Source organism: Chiloscyllium plagiosum, unplaced genomic scaffold (genome assembly GCF_037043375.1).
Source record: "Chiloscyllium plagiosum isolate Xiang-an unplaced genomic scaffold, Cpla_swu_hap1 HiC_scaffold_18, whole genome shotgun sequence".
In the NCBI taxonomy this organism is placed as follows: domain Eukaryota; kingdom Metazoa; phylum Chordata; class Chondrichthyes; order Orectolobiformes; family Hemiscylliidae; genus Chiloscyllium; species Chiloscyllium plagiosum.
In genome coordinates, this window is record NW_028270156.1 from 36026284 (window position 1) to 36046142 (window position 19859).

Genomic DNA, 19859 nt, shown 5'->3' on the forward strand with positions numbered 1-19859 from the left:
AATTAGCAACGCCACCCCCCCTCCTTTTTTACCACCTTCCTAATCTTACTGAAGAACATCACTTCTCTGATCATGCTCTTATTTCTAAATTCATATGCGGCTGCCAGAAGATAGATTTTAATATGGATGAAACTATACCAGCTGGACACATATCTGTGAAGGTAGGAAGCTCAAGCTGAAATAAATAAGGATCATCAATTGACATATTTGACTGAAGATTTTTATAACCACTTTAGCCTTGTTTTTTTAAAGCAAGTGTAATCCATTTCACGATTGTTGAGGATGGAGATGTTCGTAGAGAGCCTTCCTTCCGTTAGTTGCCTACTTGTTCAAAAGCAATTAGATTTGATTACTTTATAGATCTGTGTGTTGATCTGCTGGTAATGGGAATGTGTAGCTGTCTGTACCTGCATTTTGCATTTGTTATGTAGTTGGCCTGGTGTAGTGCTGAGAACCAAAATATGTTTTAGAAGTTACCAATAAAGAAACGGTATAAATAATTTAAATATTTTGCTTTATGCTCAAATGCAATTATTTTATAAACCAATCTTACAAAGAAATTAATAGAACCTAAACAATTTCATCTACTAATATTGCACCACAAAACAAAACCAGGACAATAGTCAAATAAAAACACATTAACAACACATTTTAAAATACGTACTCAGAAATTATACTTTGGAGCCAAGACAATAAACTTAAGTTTGAATACAAATGCTTAACAGATTTCAAAATGCAATGGAATACCTGTACACATAGTAGTAGCAGATATCTCTTTGGAAAGGCTTTACTTGGTAAGTAGACAATGAAACATTGTATTCCTTAAATCAAGAAATGTTGAATATGTTACACAAATAAACTGAAGGGCATTTCAACTCCAGATCAAAGACAGCATTTTCATAACTTAAAGTTTTATACTTAGCAAGGCAAAATATGTGATGCCAATTTATTTAACACATTACAAGTTTAGATACTCAGTGCCAATATTAAGCATTCCCCAGGTCAGGTGCAATATAGTTAGATTCAGAGTAGAGGACTCCCTCGTGTGTCTGAAATGTATATTTTCACTCAAGACACTTCAACGTACTGGCTATATTTATGTAACATTTTATATTTCCAACATCAGCCAGTAATTAGGAGTGCCAAAAAGTATTACAGTAGGGGCAATTCTGTGCTGTGAATCCACACATAATAGAAACTACCTACTAGAAATTCAGACAAATTACCAACTTTATTTTACATTGGACTTTCACTGACCAGATGGTCTTCAGCCTTGGTGGACTGAAGTCCAGGCTTCAAGATTAGAGGCTACAATTCAACCCAGTGCATCACTTAGTATTTAAATTTGGGTAAAGACTGTGTCAATTCCTGGCAACAAGCATTTTAAGTCTAGTGTTTTGAATTGTCAATTCAACTGTCCCATGTGTCACCTTCATAGTTTCCTCTGTTCTCAAAAGGTATCCTCCCACCAACTGCTTATTCTCACTCAAGATGCTCCTAGCTTTTAAGTGTTTCATGCCAACAGTTCAAACTCAGTTCAGCCACTCATGGCAGCAATATCAATCTGCCAATAAACCTACAAGAACAAATATCCCGGATATTCTCTTCTGTTCCACATGATCCCACTCATCTTCTTTTCAACAGCATAAAAATCATTACATTGCTATCCTTCCTAAATTTGGAGGAAATCATACTGGACTTAAAACATTAACTCTGTTCCTCTTTCTGCCAGATTGGAGGTTTTCTGGCATGTCATTTTATTTCATACCTCCAGCAACTGCAATATTTCATTTGTGCAATTCCTAAATTTCAAACATATTTCAAATATTACTTTATGGCCATTATGCAGCATCTTTTGTTAAGAAGGATGCTCACCTTCTACGTTTCTGCCAGCACCATTCTGAAACTGACCTGTGTGCATTTTAAACCACATCCCTGTGGCAGAATAGCTGGACTTCAACTGATCGTTCTCCAAAATGGCACAGCTAAGCCTAACACGTTGAGGGGAGATTGCATTGCAAATCCTTACCCATATAATAAAATCATCAATGCATTGTTACAGTTAAGTCAAACAATGAGGTTCATTAAGACAACTTGTCTGTCAGAATGCAAATACTGTGAGAAGCAGCTTTTCTAATTTAACTAAATCTATTAAAATGCTGAAATAAAATCAGTCCACAATCTTCAGATCTTCAGTATTATTCAACCAACAGTTTACACATGATAAAATGCAACATTCAATTTGTGACTACACATCTATTATCTGTGCATTATGGCAATCAGCATTCCCACTGTGGCAGATAAGTTAAGTATCCAAGTAAACCAAACCATGCTAACGAAGGCAAATGGGCATTGGCTCCTATACAAACAGCATACATCTTGGGGAGGACCATACACTTCTCTTTTGTACTTGGTGATTCTATTATGCATGTTGATACATTACTACGAGCTAGTAAATGTTGGTGATCTTTAACAAATCTGAAATGCCAAGAACCTAAAACCCTACAAGTTCAGGAGTAAAATCAGTCCAACATTAAAACAGAATACCCATATCCATTATGATGAACAGTTCTTCTAGTTACCGTTACCTTAAAATGGATGTATTGAGATATTAATAAGCATCTTTTATGAAGTAAAATAACAGGCTGGCAGTTGCTGAATTGGAAACTGCAAATTGGCAACTCATAACAGCCAGTTAGCATTTTTGGATTATCAACTGACTTGAATATCAGCTATGGCAACTGTGTGAATTTAAATCCTACCTGGGAAAACCATGGAAAGAGATGGTCCACAGAACTTCCACTGAGAGGATTGTCTCCAGTCCTCAGACTGGCAGGGTAATTAGTAACAAATCGAAGGTTAAAAGAAGTACCAAAAATACTTTGATAACCAAACACAATTATGAGTAGCACACTGGATATCCATCTAAACCCATCAACAACAAAAGGATGAATCAATGTTTCAAAATAATCAAACTTGTAAAAAAAAAAGCATTGAAAGTGTAAGCACTTGCAATAAAAGCCCACCCACTCACTATTTTCCAGCTGACATTATCACACCCAAATATTGTTGGCCAAGATATGGCATTGAAGACCAAGACTGAGTGAGATTAATTGCAGCTGAAGATAGCTAAACTAGCTAAAGCCAAGAAGAGAAACCAGCAGTAAATCATACTCAACAATCTTGAACACAATGCCTCACAAATAAAATGATTAGCTTTTCTACTTACAAACCTAAAATACTAACCCAAATATCTTAGCTACTTTTTAAATCCCAAGAACCATCGCAATTTTAATTATTAATACACTAAGGATTTTCTCCAACATTTCATAAAAGAATCATACCAACCACAGGATGAAAATATTTTTCCAAATGCTCACAACCCAGTTGCAGCCATTCTATTCTACTACAATTCACAAATGAATCTCAGATCTCTGTTCAGGGTTTCAAGTGAATTCTGCTCACTATCATAGGTAAATCACCTTTGTTGGATAATGAAATATTTGCACGAGTGTTTCAGTAACCCCCATGAAGAAAATGCTCGCAGACAGTGGTCTCTGCATAATGTGCAACTTTAACAGGAATAAACAGCAATAAAAAATTATCGGATTGGAGCAATGATCATTTGGACCCAAAAAGCCATTCAGGAACTCATATGCTCGCCCAAATCCTGGAGGCATAGTGATTATTGTTGAGGTTGATCCTGACCAGGAGCTGGCTGGTTTAAACCTTGGGGCTGATCATGGCCTGGAGGCATAGCTTGCATATTTCCAGGAGGAGCTGCTTGTTGTTTTTCTAAGAAAACAAACATGCAAAACAACCAAGATCAGTCAGTTAATAGGAAAAAGAAAAGAGGAAATCAACATAACAAAATATGTATCACAGGCATTTAAGTATTGCTGGCAGCATGGTGGGCTTGCACTAACAACCAAAAGAAAATTTCAGCACAGGAACAGGCCCTTCGGCCCTCCAAGCCTGGGTCGATCCAGATCCTCTATCTAAACCTGTCGCCTATTTTCCAAGGATCTGTATCCCTCTGCTCCCTGCCCATTCATGTATCTGTCTAGATACATCTTTCATGACCCTATTGTGCCACCTCTACCACCTCCACTGGCATTGCATTGCAGGCACCCACCATCCTCTGCATAAAGAGCTTTCCACACATATGTCCCTTAAATGATTCCCCTCTCACCTTGAACTCATGACCCCGAGTAATTTTTCCTCACTCTTGGAAAAAGCTTCTTGCTATCCACCCTGTCTATACCTCTCATGATTTGGAGATGCTGGTGTTGGACTAGGGTGTACAAAGTTAAAAATCACACAACACCAGGTTATAGTCCAACAGGTTTAACTGGAAGCTCACTAGCTTTTGGAGGGACGCTCCTTCATCAGGTGATAGTGGAGGGCTCAATCCTAACACAGAATTTATAGCAAAAATTTACAGTGTGATGTAACTGAAATTATACATTGAAAAATTGATTGTCTGTTAAGCCTTTCATCTGTTAGAATACAGTGATAACTTCTGAAAGAAGTGAAAACTTCTTTCAGGTGTAGATTACAAAACTTTTTTTTTTTTTAAAAGTTGCATTCTTCAACATATTGACTAGCTATCATCATTATTGACAGCTAACCAGAGAATAATTTCAGTTACATCACACTGTAAATTTTTGCTATAAATTCTGTGTTAGGATTGAGCCCTCCACTATCACCTGATGAAGGAGCGTCGCTCCGAAAGATAGTGTGCTTCTAGTTAAACCTGTTGGACTATAACCTGCTGTATGATTTTTAAACTTTATACCTCTCATGATTTTGTAGACCTCAATCAGGTCTTCCCCATCTCCCAACCTCCATTTTCCTTACAAAAATAATCCTAATCTACTCAACCTCTCTTCACAGCTAGCACCCTCCATACCAGATGAAAGAATATTTTGCATCAGACTATTAAATAGCCATTTAAACACAGCTATGCAAAAGGAAGCAAAGACTTATTGGTCACATGATCTTAACAGCAAGTTACAAACCTTGATGGAACTGGAGTTCTCCATTAGGTCCTGCTGGAGGATGAACCTGCTGCGGCTGTTTTTGTTGCTCCAGATGTTGTACAGCCTATTAGATTTGAGATTAAAAGAAGACAACCTATTTTAAAAGTTACACTTTTTGTGTTAATTTTGCCCAAGATGCTAACTAGAAGTCACTGGGAGCACAACAAAATCCCATCTTGTTTCCACAACTGATCAACTCTCATTGAATTGACCAGTGAATAATGCATATGCAAGAGCATGGACAGTTTTTATACTTTACATGTTTTAAGCAATCCCAGATCTAGATGGTGATCAATAAAATCCATTACTTCATTCAAATAATGTGCTCAGTTTTTTTGCGTCCATCGTTCACACTTCTACATGAGGTATTCTTAGAATCTGAATCTTGTGCCATTGATCAATCAAGGTCAGCATTATTTTGCATTGTTTCATGTCAACTTATCTGCAATAAATTTTCTTTACTCATTATTTTGAAACTTCTATCAGATCTCCTCTTGACCTTAATCTCTCAAATGAAAATAGTTCCACACTCTGTCTTTATAACTGAAATTTCTCACCCCATCAACCATTCTTGTATATCTCTTCTGTACTCTCTCCAATGGATTCACATACTCCATATTAGTATGGTGTTCAGAACAGTACACAATACTCCAGCTGAGGTCTAATAAAGTATATCGGATAGGTTTATGATAACCTCCTTTCTCATGTAATCTGTGCTCCAGTAATAAAACCCAGGAAACTGTATTCTTTTTTAAACTGTTCTCTCCATTTATCTTGCCACCTTCAATGCAGATCCAGATCTCTCAGTTCATGTACCCATTTATGTGTCATATCCACTATTTTATATTAACTATCCATGTTCTTCCTACCAAAACACTTCATTTCACACTTCTCCACAGTGACCTCATCTCTCATATTTAGCTACTCCATTAACTTCTCTGTATCATTCTGAAGTTCTACATTGTTCCCCTCACAATTTACAACACTTCCAAGTTTTGTATCATCCGCAAATTTGAAATGATTCCTGCACACTGATATCTAGACTGTTAATATATCTACTGTATATGTATATATCAGGGAAAGCAAGGGTCCCAAATACAAACTCCTAGTGATCTCCACTACAAAAACCCACTGTTCAGCTATGTTTCTCCCCAATCCTTTGTTCCAGTGTATCCAACCCAGCTTTGTTCTTTGTTTACTGAAACTGGCTTCCCCCAGCTAAGTTATGCTGACTCTGAATTGCCTACTGTCCTTTTACACATCACCCTGCCTTCAGATACAATGAACACTGTCTCCTAAAATGTTCTCCAATGATGCTTTACCAACTTGCCCCACTTCATTTCCAAAAAAATATGTCCAACAGTTTCTCCTTTCAAGTTGGATTTCACATATACTTCTATAGAAACATATCCTGATCATAATGAATGGAGATTTGCCTCTCCCTAACCTTCATGTCATCTCTGTTCTTATCCATTTTTGGGTCGTAATTAAACTCGAAGGTTTGCATGTTTCTGTAACTTCCCTGAAGATCTGTTTTTCTACATCCTTCCCATCAGTTGGTGGTCTATAGGTTGCATGACTCAATGTAATTGTGCCCTTTTTGTCTTATGTCTGGCCAAACTGATTATCATTGAGCCCCCTGGGGCATTTACATTCTCCAGTAATTCAATGTTCTTCATTATCACTAGCACCACCCTTCCTCCTTTAATTTGTTTCCCAGATTTTCCAAACATCTTGTACCCAGGGATACTTAACAGTCTGTCTTATATAAAAGAGAGAACACAGAACAGTACACCAATGGAACAGGCCCTTCAACCCATCATGTCTGTGCTGACCTGGATGCTATTCTAAACTAAACTCACCTACCTGCACATGGTACATTTCCTTCTTTTCCCTACATGTTGATGTGTCTGTTTAAATGCCTTTTAAATTGTAGTATTGGATCTGCTTTTAGCACCTCCCTTGGAAGCATGTTCCAGGCACCTACTGTGTAAAACACTTGCCATGCACATCTTTAAATTTCCCTCTCTCATCTTAAATCTATGCCCCCAATCACAAAAGCAGCAATTACTAGCAAAACTCAGCAATTCTGGCAGCATCTGTGGGGAGAAAGCAGAATTAACGTTTAGAGTCTGCTTACTCTTCACCAAAATCCTAAGCTCTCTAGTATTCAACATTTCCGCTCTGAAAAAAGGTTTTGACTATCTGTCCTATCCATGCCTCTCAAATATTTTTTAAAACTTCTGTTATGTCGCCATTCCACCTTCAATATTGGAGTAAAAACAGTCCATGTTTGTCCAATTTTTCCTATAGCTAGTAAACTCCAATCCAGCAAATCTCCTAGTAAACCTCTTTTGCACCTCCTCAAAAACCTCTATATCCTTGTCATAGCGGGGCAACCAGAACTGCACACAAGACTCCAAATGTGGTCTAACTAGAGTCATAGAATTACAGAGATGCACAGCACAGAAACAGACCCTTCGGTCCAACCCATCCATGCCGACCAGTTATCCCAACTCAATCTAGTCCCACCTGCCAGCACCCGGCGCTTATCCCTCCAAATTCTTTCCATTCATATACCCATCCAAATGCCTTTATCAATTGTACCAGACTCCACCACTTCCTCTGGCAGCTTATTCCATACCTTACCACCCTCTGCATGAAAAAGTTGCCCCTTAGGTCTCTTTTATACTTTTCCCCTCTCACCCTAAACCTATGCCCTCTAGTTCTGGACTCCCCGAACCCAGGAAAAAGACTTTGTCTATTTATCCTATCCATGCCCCTCATAATTTTGTAAACCTCTATAAGGTCACCCCTCAGCCTCCGACACTCCAGGGAAAACAGCCCCAGCCTGTTCAGCCTCTCCCTATAGCTCAATTCCTCCAACCCTAGCAACATCCTTGTAAATATTTTCTGAACCCTTCCAAGTTTCACAACATCTTTCCAATAGGAAGGAGGCCAGAATTGCATGCAATATTCCAACAGTGGTCTATTCGATGTCCTGGACAGCCGCAACATGACCTCCCAATTCCTGTAGTTGAAAAATGTGGTGCTGATTCCTGAAGAAGGGCTTATGCCCGAAACATCGATTCTCCTGCTCCTCGGATGCTGCCTGGCCTGCTGTGTTTTTCCAGCACCACATTTTTCAACTCTGGTCTCCAGCATCTGCAGTCCTCACTTTCTCCTCCCAACTCCTGTACTCAATACTCTGACCAATAAGGGAAAGCATATCAAACGCCTTCTTCACTATCCTATCTACCTGCTACTCCACTTTTAAGGAGCTATTAACCTGCACTCCAAGGTCTCTTTGTTCAGCAACACTTATCAATTAAGTGTATAAGTCCTGCTAAGATTTGCTTTCCCAAAATGCAGCACCTCGCATTTACCTGAATTAAACTCCATCTGCCACTTCTCAGCTCGTCAAGATCCTGTTATAATCTGAGGTAACCCTCTTTGCTATCCACTACACCTCCAATTTTGGTGTCATCTGCAAACTTACTAATTCTACCTCTTGTGCTCTCATCCAAATCATTTATATAAATGACAAAAAAGAAGAGGACCCAGCACCGATCCTTGTGGCACTCCACTGGTCACAGGCCTCAGGCGACTGACTGTGTGGAGTTTGCACATTCTCCCCGTGTCTGTGTGGGTGCTCCGGTTTCCTCCCACAGTCCAAAGATGTGCAGGTCAGGTGAATTGGCCATGCTAAATTGCCCATAGTGTTAGGTAAGGGGTAAATGTAGGGGTATGGGTGGGTTGTGCTTCGGCGGGTCGGTGTGGACATGTTGGGCCGAAGGGCCTGTTTCCACACTGTAATGTAATCTAATCTAATCTAATCTAATCCCTCCACCACCACCATCTGTCTTCCACCTTTGAGCCAGTTCTGTATCCAAATAGCTAGCTCTCCCTGTATTCCATGAGATTTAACCTTGCTAATCAGTCTCCCATGGGGAACCTTGTCGAACGCCTTACTGAAGTCCATATAGATCACATCTACTGCTATGCCCTCATCAATCCTCTTTGTTATTTCTTCAAAAAACTCAATCAAGTTTGTGAGACATGATTCCCCACACACAAAACCCTAATCACACACTATCGCTAATCAGTCCTTGCCTTTCCAAATACATGTACATCCTGTCCCTCAGGATTCCCTCCAATAACTTGCCCACCACTGAGGTCAGGCTCACCGGTCTATAGTTCCCTGACTTATCCTACCGTCCTTCTTAAACAGTGGCATGATGTTAGCCAACCTCCAGTCTTCCGGCACCTCACCTGTGACTATCAATGATACAAATATCTCAGCAAGAGGCCCAGTAATCACTTTCTCTGCTTCCCACAGAGTTCTAGGGTACACCTGATCAGGTCCTGGGGATTTATCCACCTTTACCAGTTTCATGACATCCAGCACTTCTTCCTCTGTAATCTGGACATTTTGCAAGATGTCACCACCTATTTCCCTACAGTCTATATCTTCCATATCCTTTTCCACAGTAAATACTGATGCAAAATATTCATTTAGTATATCCCCCATTTTCTGTGGCTCCACACAAAGGCTGCCTTGCTGATCTTTGAGGGGCCCTATTCTCTCCCTAGTTACCCTTTTGTCCTTAATGTATTTGTAAAAACCCTTTGGATTCTCCTTAATTCCATTTGCCAAAGCTATCTCATGTCCCCTTTTTGCCCTCCTGATTTCCCTCTTAGGTATATTCCACTGCCTTTATACTCTAAGGATTCACTCGATCTATCCTGTCTATACCTTACATATGCTTCCTTCTCTTTCTTAACCAAACCCTCAATTTCTTTAGTCATCCAGCATTCCCTATACCTACCAGCCTTCCCTTTCACCCTGACAGGAATATACTTTTTTTGGTTCTCGTTATCTCATTTCTGAAGGCTTCCCATTTTCCAGCCGTCCCTTTACTTGCGAACATCTGCCTCCAATCACTTTCGAAAGTTCTTGCCTAATACTGTCAAAATTGGCCTTTCTTCAATTTAGAACTTCAACTTTTAGATCTGGTCTATCGTTTTCCATCACTATTTTAAATCTAATAGAATTATGGTTGCTGGCCGCAAAGTGTTCCCCCACTGACAACTCAGTCACCTGCCCTGCCTTATTTCCCAAGAGTAGGTCAAGTTTTGCACCATCCACAGACTGAATCAGAAAATTGTCTTGTACACACTTCACAAATTCCTCCCCATCTAAACCTTTAACATTATGACTATGTTTGGAAAGTTAAAATCCCCTACCAGAACCACCCTATTATTATTACAGATAGCTGAGATCTCCTTACAAGTTTGTTTCTCAATTTCCCTCTGACTATTGGGGGGTCTATAATACAATCCCAATAAGGTGATCATCCCTTTCTTATTCCTCAGTTCCACCCAAATAACTTTACTGGATGTATTTCCAGGAATATCCTCCCTGTAATGCTATCCCTTATCAAAAATGCCACTCCCTCTCCTCTCTTGCCTCCCTTTCTATCCTTCCTGTCGCATTTGTATTCTGGAACATTAAGCTGCCAGTCCTGCCCATCCCTGAGCCATGTTTCTGTAATTGCTATGATATCTCAGTCCCATGTTCCTAACCATGCCTGAGTTCATCTGCCTTCCCTGTTAGGCCACTTGCATTGAAATAAATGCAATTTAATTTATTAGTCCTTCCTTGTCCCTGCCTGCCCTGACTGTTTGATTCGCTTCTGTTCTCAACTGTACCAGTCTCAGATTGATCTCTTTCCTCAGTATTTCCCTGGGTCCCACCCCCCCACCTTACTAGTTTAAATCCTCCTGAGCAGTTCCAGCAAATTTCCCTGCCAGTATATTAGTCCCCTTCATGACTTCCTCAACAAACAATCAAATTTGATACACAAGACCTCTCCAGCACAAAGCCTTGCTGACTATCCCTAATAAGTCCATTTTTTCCCAAATGCAAGTAAATCATGTGCCTAAGAATCTTCTCCAATAATTTCCCTAACATTGATGTAAAGCTTATCAGCCTATAAGTTTCATAGATTATCCCTGTCGCCCTTCTTAAACAAAGGAACATTAGCTGTTCTCCAGTCTTTTGGGACCTTGTCTGTGCCTAAAGAGGAAACAAATGCCCCAGCAATGTCCTCCCTTGCCTCCTTCAGTATTCTGGGGTCGATCCCATCAGGCCCTGACAGCTTATCTGATTAATGTTTCTCAAGAAACCTGTAACAAAGCTGGTCCCTTTTTTCTAAACGTTGTTCCTTTTCTCAAGGATACTGTGTCCTTGATTTTTTTTCACAGAGGTTGTAAACAGGCTGTGCTCTGATTAGACTTGTTTGGTACAGAGATGAAAAGGATTTTGAGAGACCTTTTGTTTATATGTAAACAGATGAGATTTCAAGCAAAGTGGTCATGTTTTAGAAATGACCTGTATAATGGGAGGGGAGTGGTCAGCTCTCTAGCTGAGCAGTTCAGTCCAGAACTAGTTGGGAGTTCAAAGGTGAGTTGTGTGGAAACTCTGTCTCCTTGTGCTCTTCTCACTTCAACCTGTAAGCATTTATTCCATTATTTTAAACTTTTTTAATGGAGGTTTGCTTATTGTGACTGTTGTGTATATTCGGAACAGCATAATTAAGTCTAGTTTGGATAGCCTGAGTTCTGGTAGGGGCTCTTTAATCTATTCTTCGTGTTTCGGTGTGTAATCTTGTGAATACATTTTTGTCTATTTTAAAACATGGTAGTCAACTTAGCTAACTCACTCGGAGTAATTTTCACTGTACACTTACCAAAACAAATTGTAAAGTTATGGTCTGAGCTACCTACTTAAGAATGTTTTGAGTGGTATGGCCGAGTCCATAACACACCCAACACCACTTCCTCCCTAATGCCGAGAATATCAATTACCCCTCTCTAACCTCATCATCATCTATGCCCTAGTCCTTGTGAATAGTGACATGAATTACTCATTAAGGACTTCACTCACTTCTTCTGGCTCTACACATGAATTCCCTCCTTTTTCCTTGAGTGGTCCTACTCTTTCCTTAGCTACCCTCTTATACCAGATATATGTATAAATTGTCTTAGGATTTTCCTTAGTCTTATTTGCCAAGGACCCTTTTAGCTCTCCTCATTCCTTGTTTAAGTTCTTTCCTGCTTCCTTAAACTCAAGAGACTTGTTTGATTTCAGATTGCTAAACCTTAAATGCACAGAGCATAGGAAATAAGATTGTGGAGTTACGGATGCAGATTCCTATTTTGAAATATAATGTAGTGGTGATGATAGACCTAACTCAATGAAGTGCAAGACTTGCACAGGAGTTCACTGACAAAAGGACAAAGTTGAGGTGAATAGAAAGAGCTGCATTTAAGGAGAATGCAAATAAACACAGAAGGTTTACCTGCTGGAACTCAAATTTCTGTGCTTGGAGCTGGTCTTGTTGAAGCTGCAGTGCTTCACGCTGTTTCAACAGATCATCTGATTTCATTTGCAGTTCATGCTCCTGCTGAGACAGTCGTCTTTCAAACTCTTGCAGCTCATCTTCTGAATAAAGCTCCTGTTCATCTAGAGTCTGAGCAACAATATGCACAAGGAAATCAAACAGCTCACAACCTACAAATAACTACTGGGTTATTAGAGAAAGGAATAGTTAACCAACTGATAATTATTTTGAATTGAATTTCATAAAATTTAATTAGTTCACAATTAGTAACTACTTTAAAATAATGAGATAGGTTCATGGGTAGCAAATGTAGCACAGCAAGTAAGGCAGCACCCGAGGAGCAGGGGAATTGATGTTACAGACATATGCCCTTCATCAGGAATGAGGCTTATGGGCCGGCGGACAGAGATAAATGGGAGAGGCAGTGGGGCTGGAGTGAAAGGCAGCTGGGAATATAAAAGTTAGATGGGGGGGGGGGGGGGTAGGGGATAGGTCAGAGAGGAGGGTGGAGCAGATAGATAGGAAAGATGATGCTGAGGAGCTTCAGGGCAGAGGAGATGAGAGACACAATCAATCAATAAGATCCTTGTAGGAGGAGGAGGAGGAGGAGGAGGAGGAGGAGGAGGAGGAGGAGGAGGAGGAGGAGGAGGAGGAGGAGGAGGAGAAGAACTTCTTCGAGGTGGGCATCCTAGGAAGAGGCTTCGCAGTAGGGTTATAATCAACTAGGAGATAGTGAGGACCGCATATGCTGGAAATCAGAATCGAGAGTGTGGTGCTGGGAAAGCACAACAGGTCAGGCAACATCCGAGGAGCAAGAGAATCGATGTTTCGGGCATAACCGCTTCATCATGATCTCTGAGACACCCGCACTAGCCAACCCCACTGCCCCATGGCTAAACATTTCAACTCTGCCTCCCACTCCACCAAGGACATGCAGATCCTGGGCCTCCCACATCACCAAACCCTAAGCACCCAACGCCTGGAAGAAGAATGCCTCATCTTTCACCTTGGGACCCTGCAACGACACGGGATTAATATGGATTTCATCAGTTTCCTCATTTCCCCTCCTCCTCCCCACCTTATCCCACTCCCAAGCTCCAACTCAGTACTGCCCTCCTGACGTGTCCATCGTCTTTCGTACTTTCTGCTCCACCCTCCTCTCCAACCTATCACCTTCACCTACCTATTGCATTCCCAGCTAACTTCCCCCCAGCTCCACTCCCCTCACATTTATCTGAGCCCTCCAGCCCACAAGCCCCTGATGAAGAGCTTATGCCTGAAATGTGGATTCTCCTGCTCTTTGGCTGCTGCCAATGATCTGTTGTGCTTTTGCACACCACACTCTCGACTCTGATCTCCAGCATCTGCAATCCACATTTTCTCCAATCTATCATACATGCAATGAACAGAAGTGTTGACTGCCCTCACTCTAACCAACAATTGGAAATCACAACGGTTGTGGTCATATCACTGTTCCAGTGAGATCTTTTCCCCTTGTGTTACAGGTCTCCTTACCTCCCAATTATCTGCATCCACAAAATCCTTCTTCTCAGAAGCAGTTAAAAATTCATCAACAGATATCAGTCGGTCTTTGTTTGTGTCAATCTGAAAAGATCACAAAATAACATTTGTTGTACAATGTAATGTTTAACATATTGAACACAATGATAATTTGCTTTTATACAGTACCTTGAAAAAAAAAACTACCATCACAAGAAGAGTTAGAGGAAACTTTTCATTTTTTTTTAAAAGAAGGCAATATGCTGAGCTTTGCCATGAGAATGCGGTGAAGTAAACTAAAGTTTGTCAAAATACATTGGTTTCAAGGCATGTTTTAAAGACACAATGCAGACGGTGAAGCCAAGGTAGCTAAAGGCTCTGCCAAAAAATGTGGGAGTGACATGTAGAAATAAAGCAAAACCAAAGAACACAGGATACTGGAGGAGCTAGAAGATCTAAAGGTTCCCATCGGCTAAGATAGAACCAAGACATATCTGAAGATTAAGTCTTAGCATTCAAATTCAGTGAGAATAGTATGATCAGCAAGGATAAAATAACATTCCAGTATGAAATCAGATTTAAAAAAGGAACTTATATCTGAACTTTGAAAGAGTTTGATAGAGGTTGATAAAAGACTGAGGAAATTAAGTCTCGGTAAAAGATTTAAGTGGCAATGGGAGTGAGATCAGTGTAGAAGCAGACAAAAGTAAGCGATTTTGTGCTGGGTAGGACATGTTCTAAACATCATCCAGTGTCAAAATTGGCAAGGGAGTGAATTCTACAATGGGGACTTAAAACAACAGATTGTGTTTCTAACATTCAGATGGAGGTGGTTTTGACTAATGCTTGAACGTGGAGATGATCATCAAATTAAAGGAAGGAGTAGGTAGTGAGATCTGGATTTTACAGAATGGCCAGGATGGTCTTGGTGCTGTGAGTAAAATGTAAACCAAACCAAAATGTATTTTAGGAAAAGACAGATTTACAGCTAGGATAAGTTGAAGAAAATAGGGACGAAAGGGAATTTACATGGGACAGTGGCTGGAGGATAAATAAGACAGTAGTAGATTACTTGGTGAAACAAGATGATATTAGCAATTTTTAAAGAGAAATGGATATTGTCTGAAATGACAGCATCAGCAAACAAGTAGTTCAGAATATGGTGCAGATCAACTGAGTATATTTCAGAAAACTTGAAGAATCTAATTTGATGAAGAATTATTTGATGAAGAGTGTCATTTGATGAAGAGTGTCATTTTCTAGTGACACTCAAGTTTGCATCCCTTGGACTTAAACACAAGTGTCAATGGTGGACTATGACACATAATGCAATATTATTGTTAATATGCAAGTCTTAAAACAAGTTTCATTAATTGAGGTTCATCAATACAAACCAAAATCATTTGGATAAGGAACAAATTAAATAATTGATTAATTGACATTTCAAACCCTTCAAAAATCTTAGTCTAAATTCTCACTTAAGCAGGTCAAATGTATTGTTCAAATGTATTTGAAGAGCATAAAAGGACAGCATTAAGCATTGTTTTCTGCTCATCATACAAGTTCAATACCTCTTTCATAACATGCTCCCTCATTCTCAATCGTTCTTCTTCCATTTCTATCATATCATCTTCCTCATTGTTCGGGTCATAAATCTTCTCCAGCTGCAAGGTTAATAGAAAGAAAAAGAAACTTATAACTAAATCTCTAACACTGCCATTCATCCAAGTGCAACTTAGCAAAGCCAACATCTATGTACCTTTAGCAGAAACACATCATATTGTTATCAAACATGCTCGAAGTTAAATGAACTTTTCCAAGAATTCTGAAGTTCTTGATTTTATGATCTGGCAATTACTGAAGTGTTAAAATTAGAGATACAGATACCAGGGTTGTGGTGTGGCAAGACTTAAAATGCACTAGAATTTACACAAAAATTTTATTTCTCCCTACTGGTTTGGAATAGCTACCAGTTAGGTTAACAAATGCTTAAAATAGTTCAGATAGAAACGTAATGCAAACATCAGAGAATAAATCATCTCCACCATATCAAATTTCTCCATGATAAAATATTCCACGTTTTTAAAATAATATATATTTTTAATTTTTTTTCATTTTAATCTTGGTTTCTATTTTAATCCTATCACACACACTTATTTTGTTACTTGAAAATTTACACTAAAGCAAAGGATACCAAAAATGTTTGACTTTCTGACAAGTACAACAAATGCTCCAATATGACTGGCAGCTTATTTACCTTCTTGCTGATATCACTATTGTTGAATGACATTGACCTGCCCCCAAACTTGAACCCCTTGTCAGGAAAGAGACAAACAATGCTACAAGGATCACAGAAATTTACTGACTATGGTGAGTCAATGCCTCACCATTGACTGCAAAATTTGGCCCAATATGTTTCATTAATGGAGTGAGGCAGCTTTCGCAGTGCTCTCAAGGGCTGTGCATCACCCCCCTTAAGCTGAGCTTCAAGCCAGGGGATGTGGAGATCTAGGAATTGAATATGCTTGGTTTTGCTTCATATTCTAAAAGGTCATCACATTTGTGGGAAATTATAATTACAATTGTAATTACAGATTATTTTCATCAATGTTGATATTGTTGAAAGCATGAGAGGTAAAAGCATAGTGATGTTGTTGTTGGATTAGTATCCAGAGAGCCAGGTATTGTTCTGGGGAACCAGGTCCAAATGCCACCACAGCAGATGGTGAAATCTAAAATCATCAGATCACAAAAATATAGAAATATAGATAATAGGAGAGGTAGTAGGTCATTCAACTCTGAGTCTGTTCTGCCATTCAATATGATCATCCAACTCAGTACCCTCGTCTGTCTTTCTCTCCATATCTTTAATCCCTTTAGTGCAAAAAACTACATCTAACTCCACTTGAAGAAATTTAGTGTTTTGGCTTCAACCACATTCTCTGGCAGAGAATTCCACAGGGTCACCACTATCTGGGTGAAGGAATGGCTCTTCATCTCAGTACTAAATGACCTATCCTGTATCCTTAGACTGTGACCTCTAGTTCTAGATTCCCCGGTCACTGGAAACATCCTTTCTGTATTTATCCTATCTAAGCACATTAGAATTTTATAGGTTTCTGAGATTCCCTTTCATTCTTTTCAAATGAAGTTAATATAGTCTTAACAGATCCAATCTCTCTTTAAACATCAATCCAGCCACCGCAGGAATCAGTCTGGCAAACCTCTGTTACTCTCATTCCCTAGCCTAAGTGTATGTCTCTGATAAGGAGATCGGAAATGTGCACAATACTCCAGATGTTGTCTCACCAAGACCCTGTATAAATTGCAACAATGATGTGGAGGAGCCGGAGTTGGACTGGGGAGGACAAAGTTTTTCCTTCTAATGAAGGAGCAGTGCTCCAAAAGCTAGTGCTTCCAAATAAATATGTTGGGTTATAACCTGGTGTTGTATGATTTTTAAGAATTACAACAAGACATGTCTGCTCCCATACTTGAATCCTCTTGTTATGAAGGCCAACGTACAATTTTCTTCTTGACCACTTGCTGCATCTGCATGTAAAAGAACTCCCAGGCCTCAATGTAGCTCGCTTTTCCCAAACCATCTGCCTTGTCATTTTTGTACCAAAGTGGATAACCTCACATATATCCAGAATATACTTCATCTGCCAAGCATCTGCCCACTCATTCAACTTGTCCAAATCACAACAAAGCACCTTTGTATCCTTCTCGCATCCAGTTTTTGTCATGTGCAAACTTAGAGGTATTACATTTAATTCCCTCGTCAATATATATTTTGAAAAGTGGGATCCATGCACTAATCACAGCAGTACCTTATTAGTTGCTGGCTGCCACTTAGAAAAAGACCAATTTTTTCTTACTCTTTGTTTCCTTCTGCCAATCAATCTCTATCCGTGCCATCTAATAATAACTATGAAATGATCATAGGATTTTTATGACAATCTATCTCATTCATTAATATCCTTGCCTGATCTGGCCTATACATGATTCCAGAACTGTCCTCTGAACTGGCTTAGCAAGATACTCAGTTCTATCAGACTGCAAAACAAAAGCCTTGAAGACGACAAGAAACCAGATGGACCACCAGGGATCAACCTAGAGGCGGGAAATATAAATGCCTCCTGAAAACTGCAAAAGTCCTTGTTACCAGTATCTGGAGCAGTGCCAAAATTGGAATAGCTGACTCTCAGACGAGTCAAGGAACAGCCCAGCATCATGCCCCATGTATCTGTCATATCCCACCATTAGAATAGACCAAGCACAGTGGCAGCACAGTGGTATAAGTAAGGAGGAAGTTGCCCTAGGAGCCCTCAACATTGACTCTAGACCTCATGAAATCTCATGGCATTAGGTCAAACATGTGCTATTACCACATACCTTCACCAGCCACTCAGATGATGAATTAGTACTCCTCTATGTTGAATATTACTTGGCAGAAGTCCTAAGGATGGCAAGATGGAGTCTTCATAATCTACCACCAAGACTGGCTTGGCAGCAGCACTACTGATTAAGTTGGTCATATCCTAATGGACTTAGTTGCCAGACTGGGTCTGCTGCAAACGAAGAAGCAGTTTGTCGGTGATGGCATCAATAGGCCTGAACATTGCACAGTCCTTGTCTCTTCTTCAGAGTGAGGATGTCTTCCATCTTGTTTTAGGGTGCTACCACTGTGCTACAGGAGGTAGATTTTGAATACAGCTAGCAACTCAAGGCTAGGCATCATGATATACTGTGAGCTAGCTGCAGCAGTAAAATTTTATGCTAATACAATCTGGCCTGACACATCCGCAACTCTACATTAAAATCAAGCAAGGGATCCACACTAGCTCAAGGAAGAGTTCAGAAGGATATGCCAGAAGCAGCACCAAGTATACCTAAAAATGAGGTGTCAACCAGGTGAAGCTACAACATAGGATTAACTGCATGTCAAATAGCATAGCAGCTGGTAATAGGCAGTTCAAAGTGATTTCACAACCAGTGAATCAAGATCTAAGTTCTCCTTTCCTGCAACTTCCAGATGAGAATGGGATTAGACTATTAAGCAGCTCACTTGAGGAAGAGAGTCCACATGTATCGTCAACCCCAGCAATGGGGAGTTTAGCACATGAATATAAAAGATAAGGGTGAATTGTTTGTAACAATATTCAGCCAGAAGTGCCAAGTGGATGATCCACTTTGGCCTACTCTGTTGGACCCCAGCACTACAGATGCCAGTCTTCAGAAAATTTGATTCACCTCAAAATGATAACATAAAATGACTGAAGGCCTTAAAATACCACAAAGTCTATGAAACTTGACAACACTGTGGCAATAGTGTTGAAGACCAACATTCCTTCTAAGCGGTGCACAGCCACCCCAAGGTCCATACACTGTGACTGGTGTACCAATACCATTTGCAGCATTGGCTTCTGGATCCTGTACCACACACAATCCTTGGAGGTCCATGCAGAAGGAAAGAAAAAAGGAAATAACAGTATACTGCTGAAGATTTGTTCTCCAGAACTTGTGATACCTCTGGCCAAAAGGTTTCAGTATAGCTACAAATGTGGCATCTACCCAATAGTGTGGAAAACTACCCAGGTATGTCTTGTACATAAAATGCTTGACAAAGGGGCACACAGTGTGTCAGTAGTGTCACTGGACCCAGGGTAATATTCTATAGAGATGGTTTGAATTTCACCACAGCAGATGAAATTTGAATTCAATTTTTTTAAAATCTGGAATAAAACCTAACATAATGACAACTCATATGGCCATAGCTGACTGTTGTTAAAACTCATCTGGTCCAGTAATATCTTCTAGGGAAGGAAATTTGCCCTCCTTACCTGATCTAGCCTACATTGGACTCCAGACCGACAATAATGTAGATGCTCTCTGAGCAACGAGCTGT

The 19859-nt window shown here is 39.8% G+C and overlaps 1 protein-coding gene across 3 annotated transcripts in view; it reads right to left on the reverse strand.

Moving 5' to 3' along the window:
- Positions 1 to 495: 495 nt before the first annotated feature.
- The window catches only part of nucb2a (nucleobindin 2a), a 77282-nt gene continuing 57918 nt past the window's right edge, over positions 496 to 19859 (reverse strand). For 2 of the 3 annotated variants that reach the window (XM_087996493.1, XM_087996492.1), the window contains exons 9-13: positions 15520 to 15612; positions 13964 to 14053; positions 12407 to 12577; positions 5022 to 5106; positions 496 to 3795 (exon numbers count right to left, since the gene is read on the reverse strand). In XM_087996493.1, coding sequence (XP_087852619.1) covers positions 3686 to 3795; positions 5022 to 5106; positions 12407 to 12577; positions 13964 to 14053; positions 15520 to 15612 — 549 coding nt within the window. In that variant the 3' untranslated portion in view covers positions 496 to 3685. Of the gene's footprint in view, positions 3796 to 5013; positions 5107 to 12406; positions 12578 to 13963; positions 14054 to 15519; positions 15613 to 19859 lie in introns of those variants that run through there. The other variant, XM_087996494.1, reaches the window with a different exon arrangement.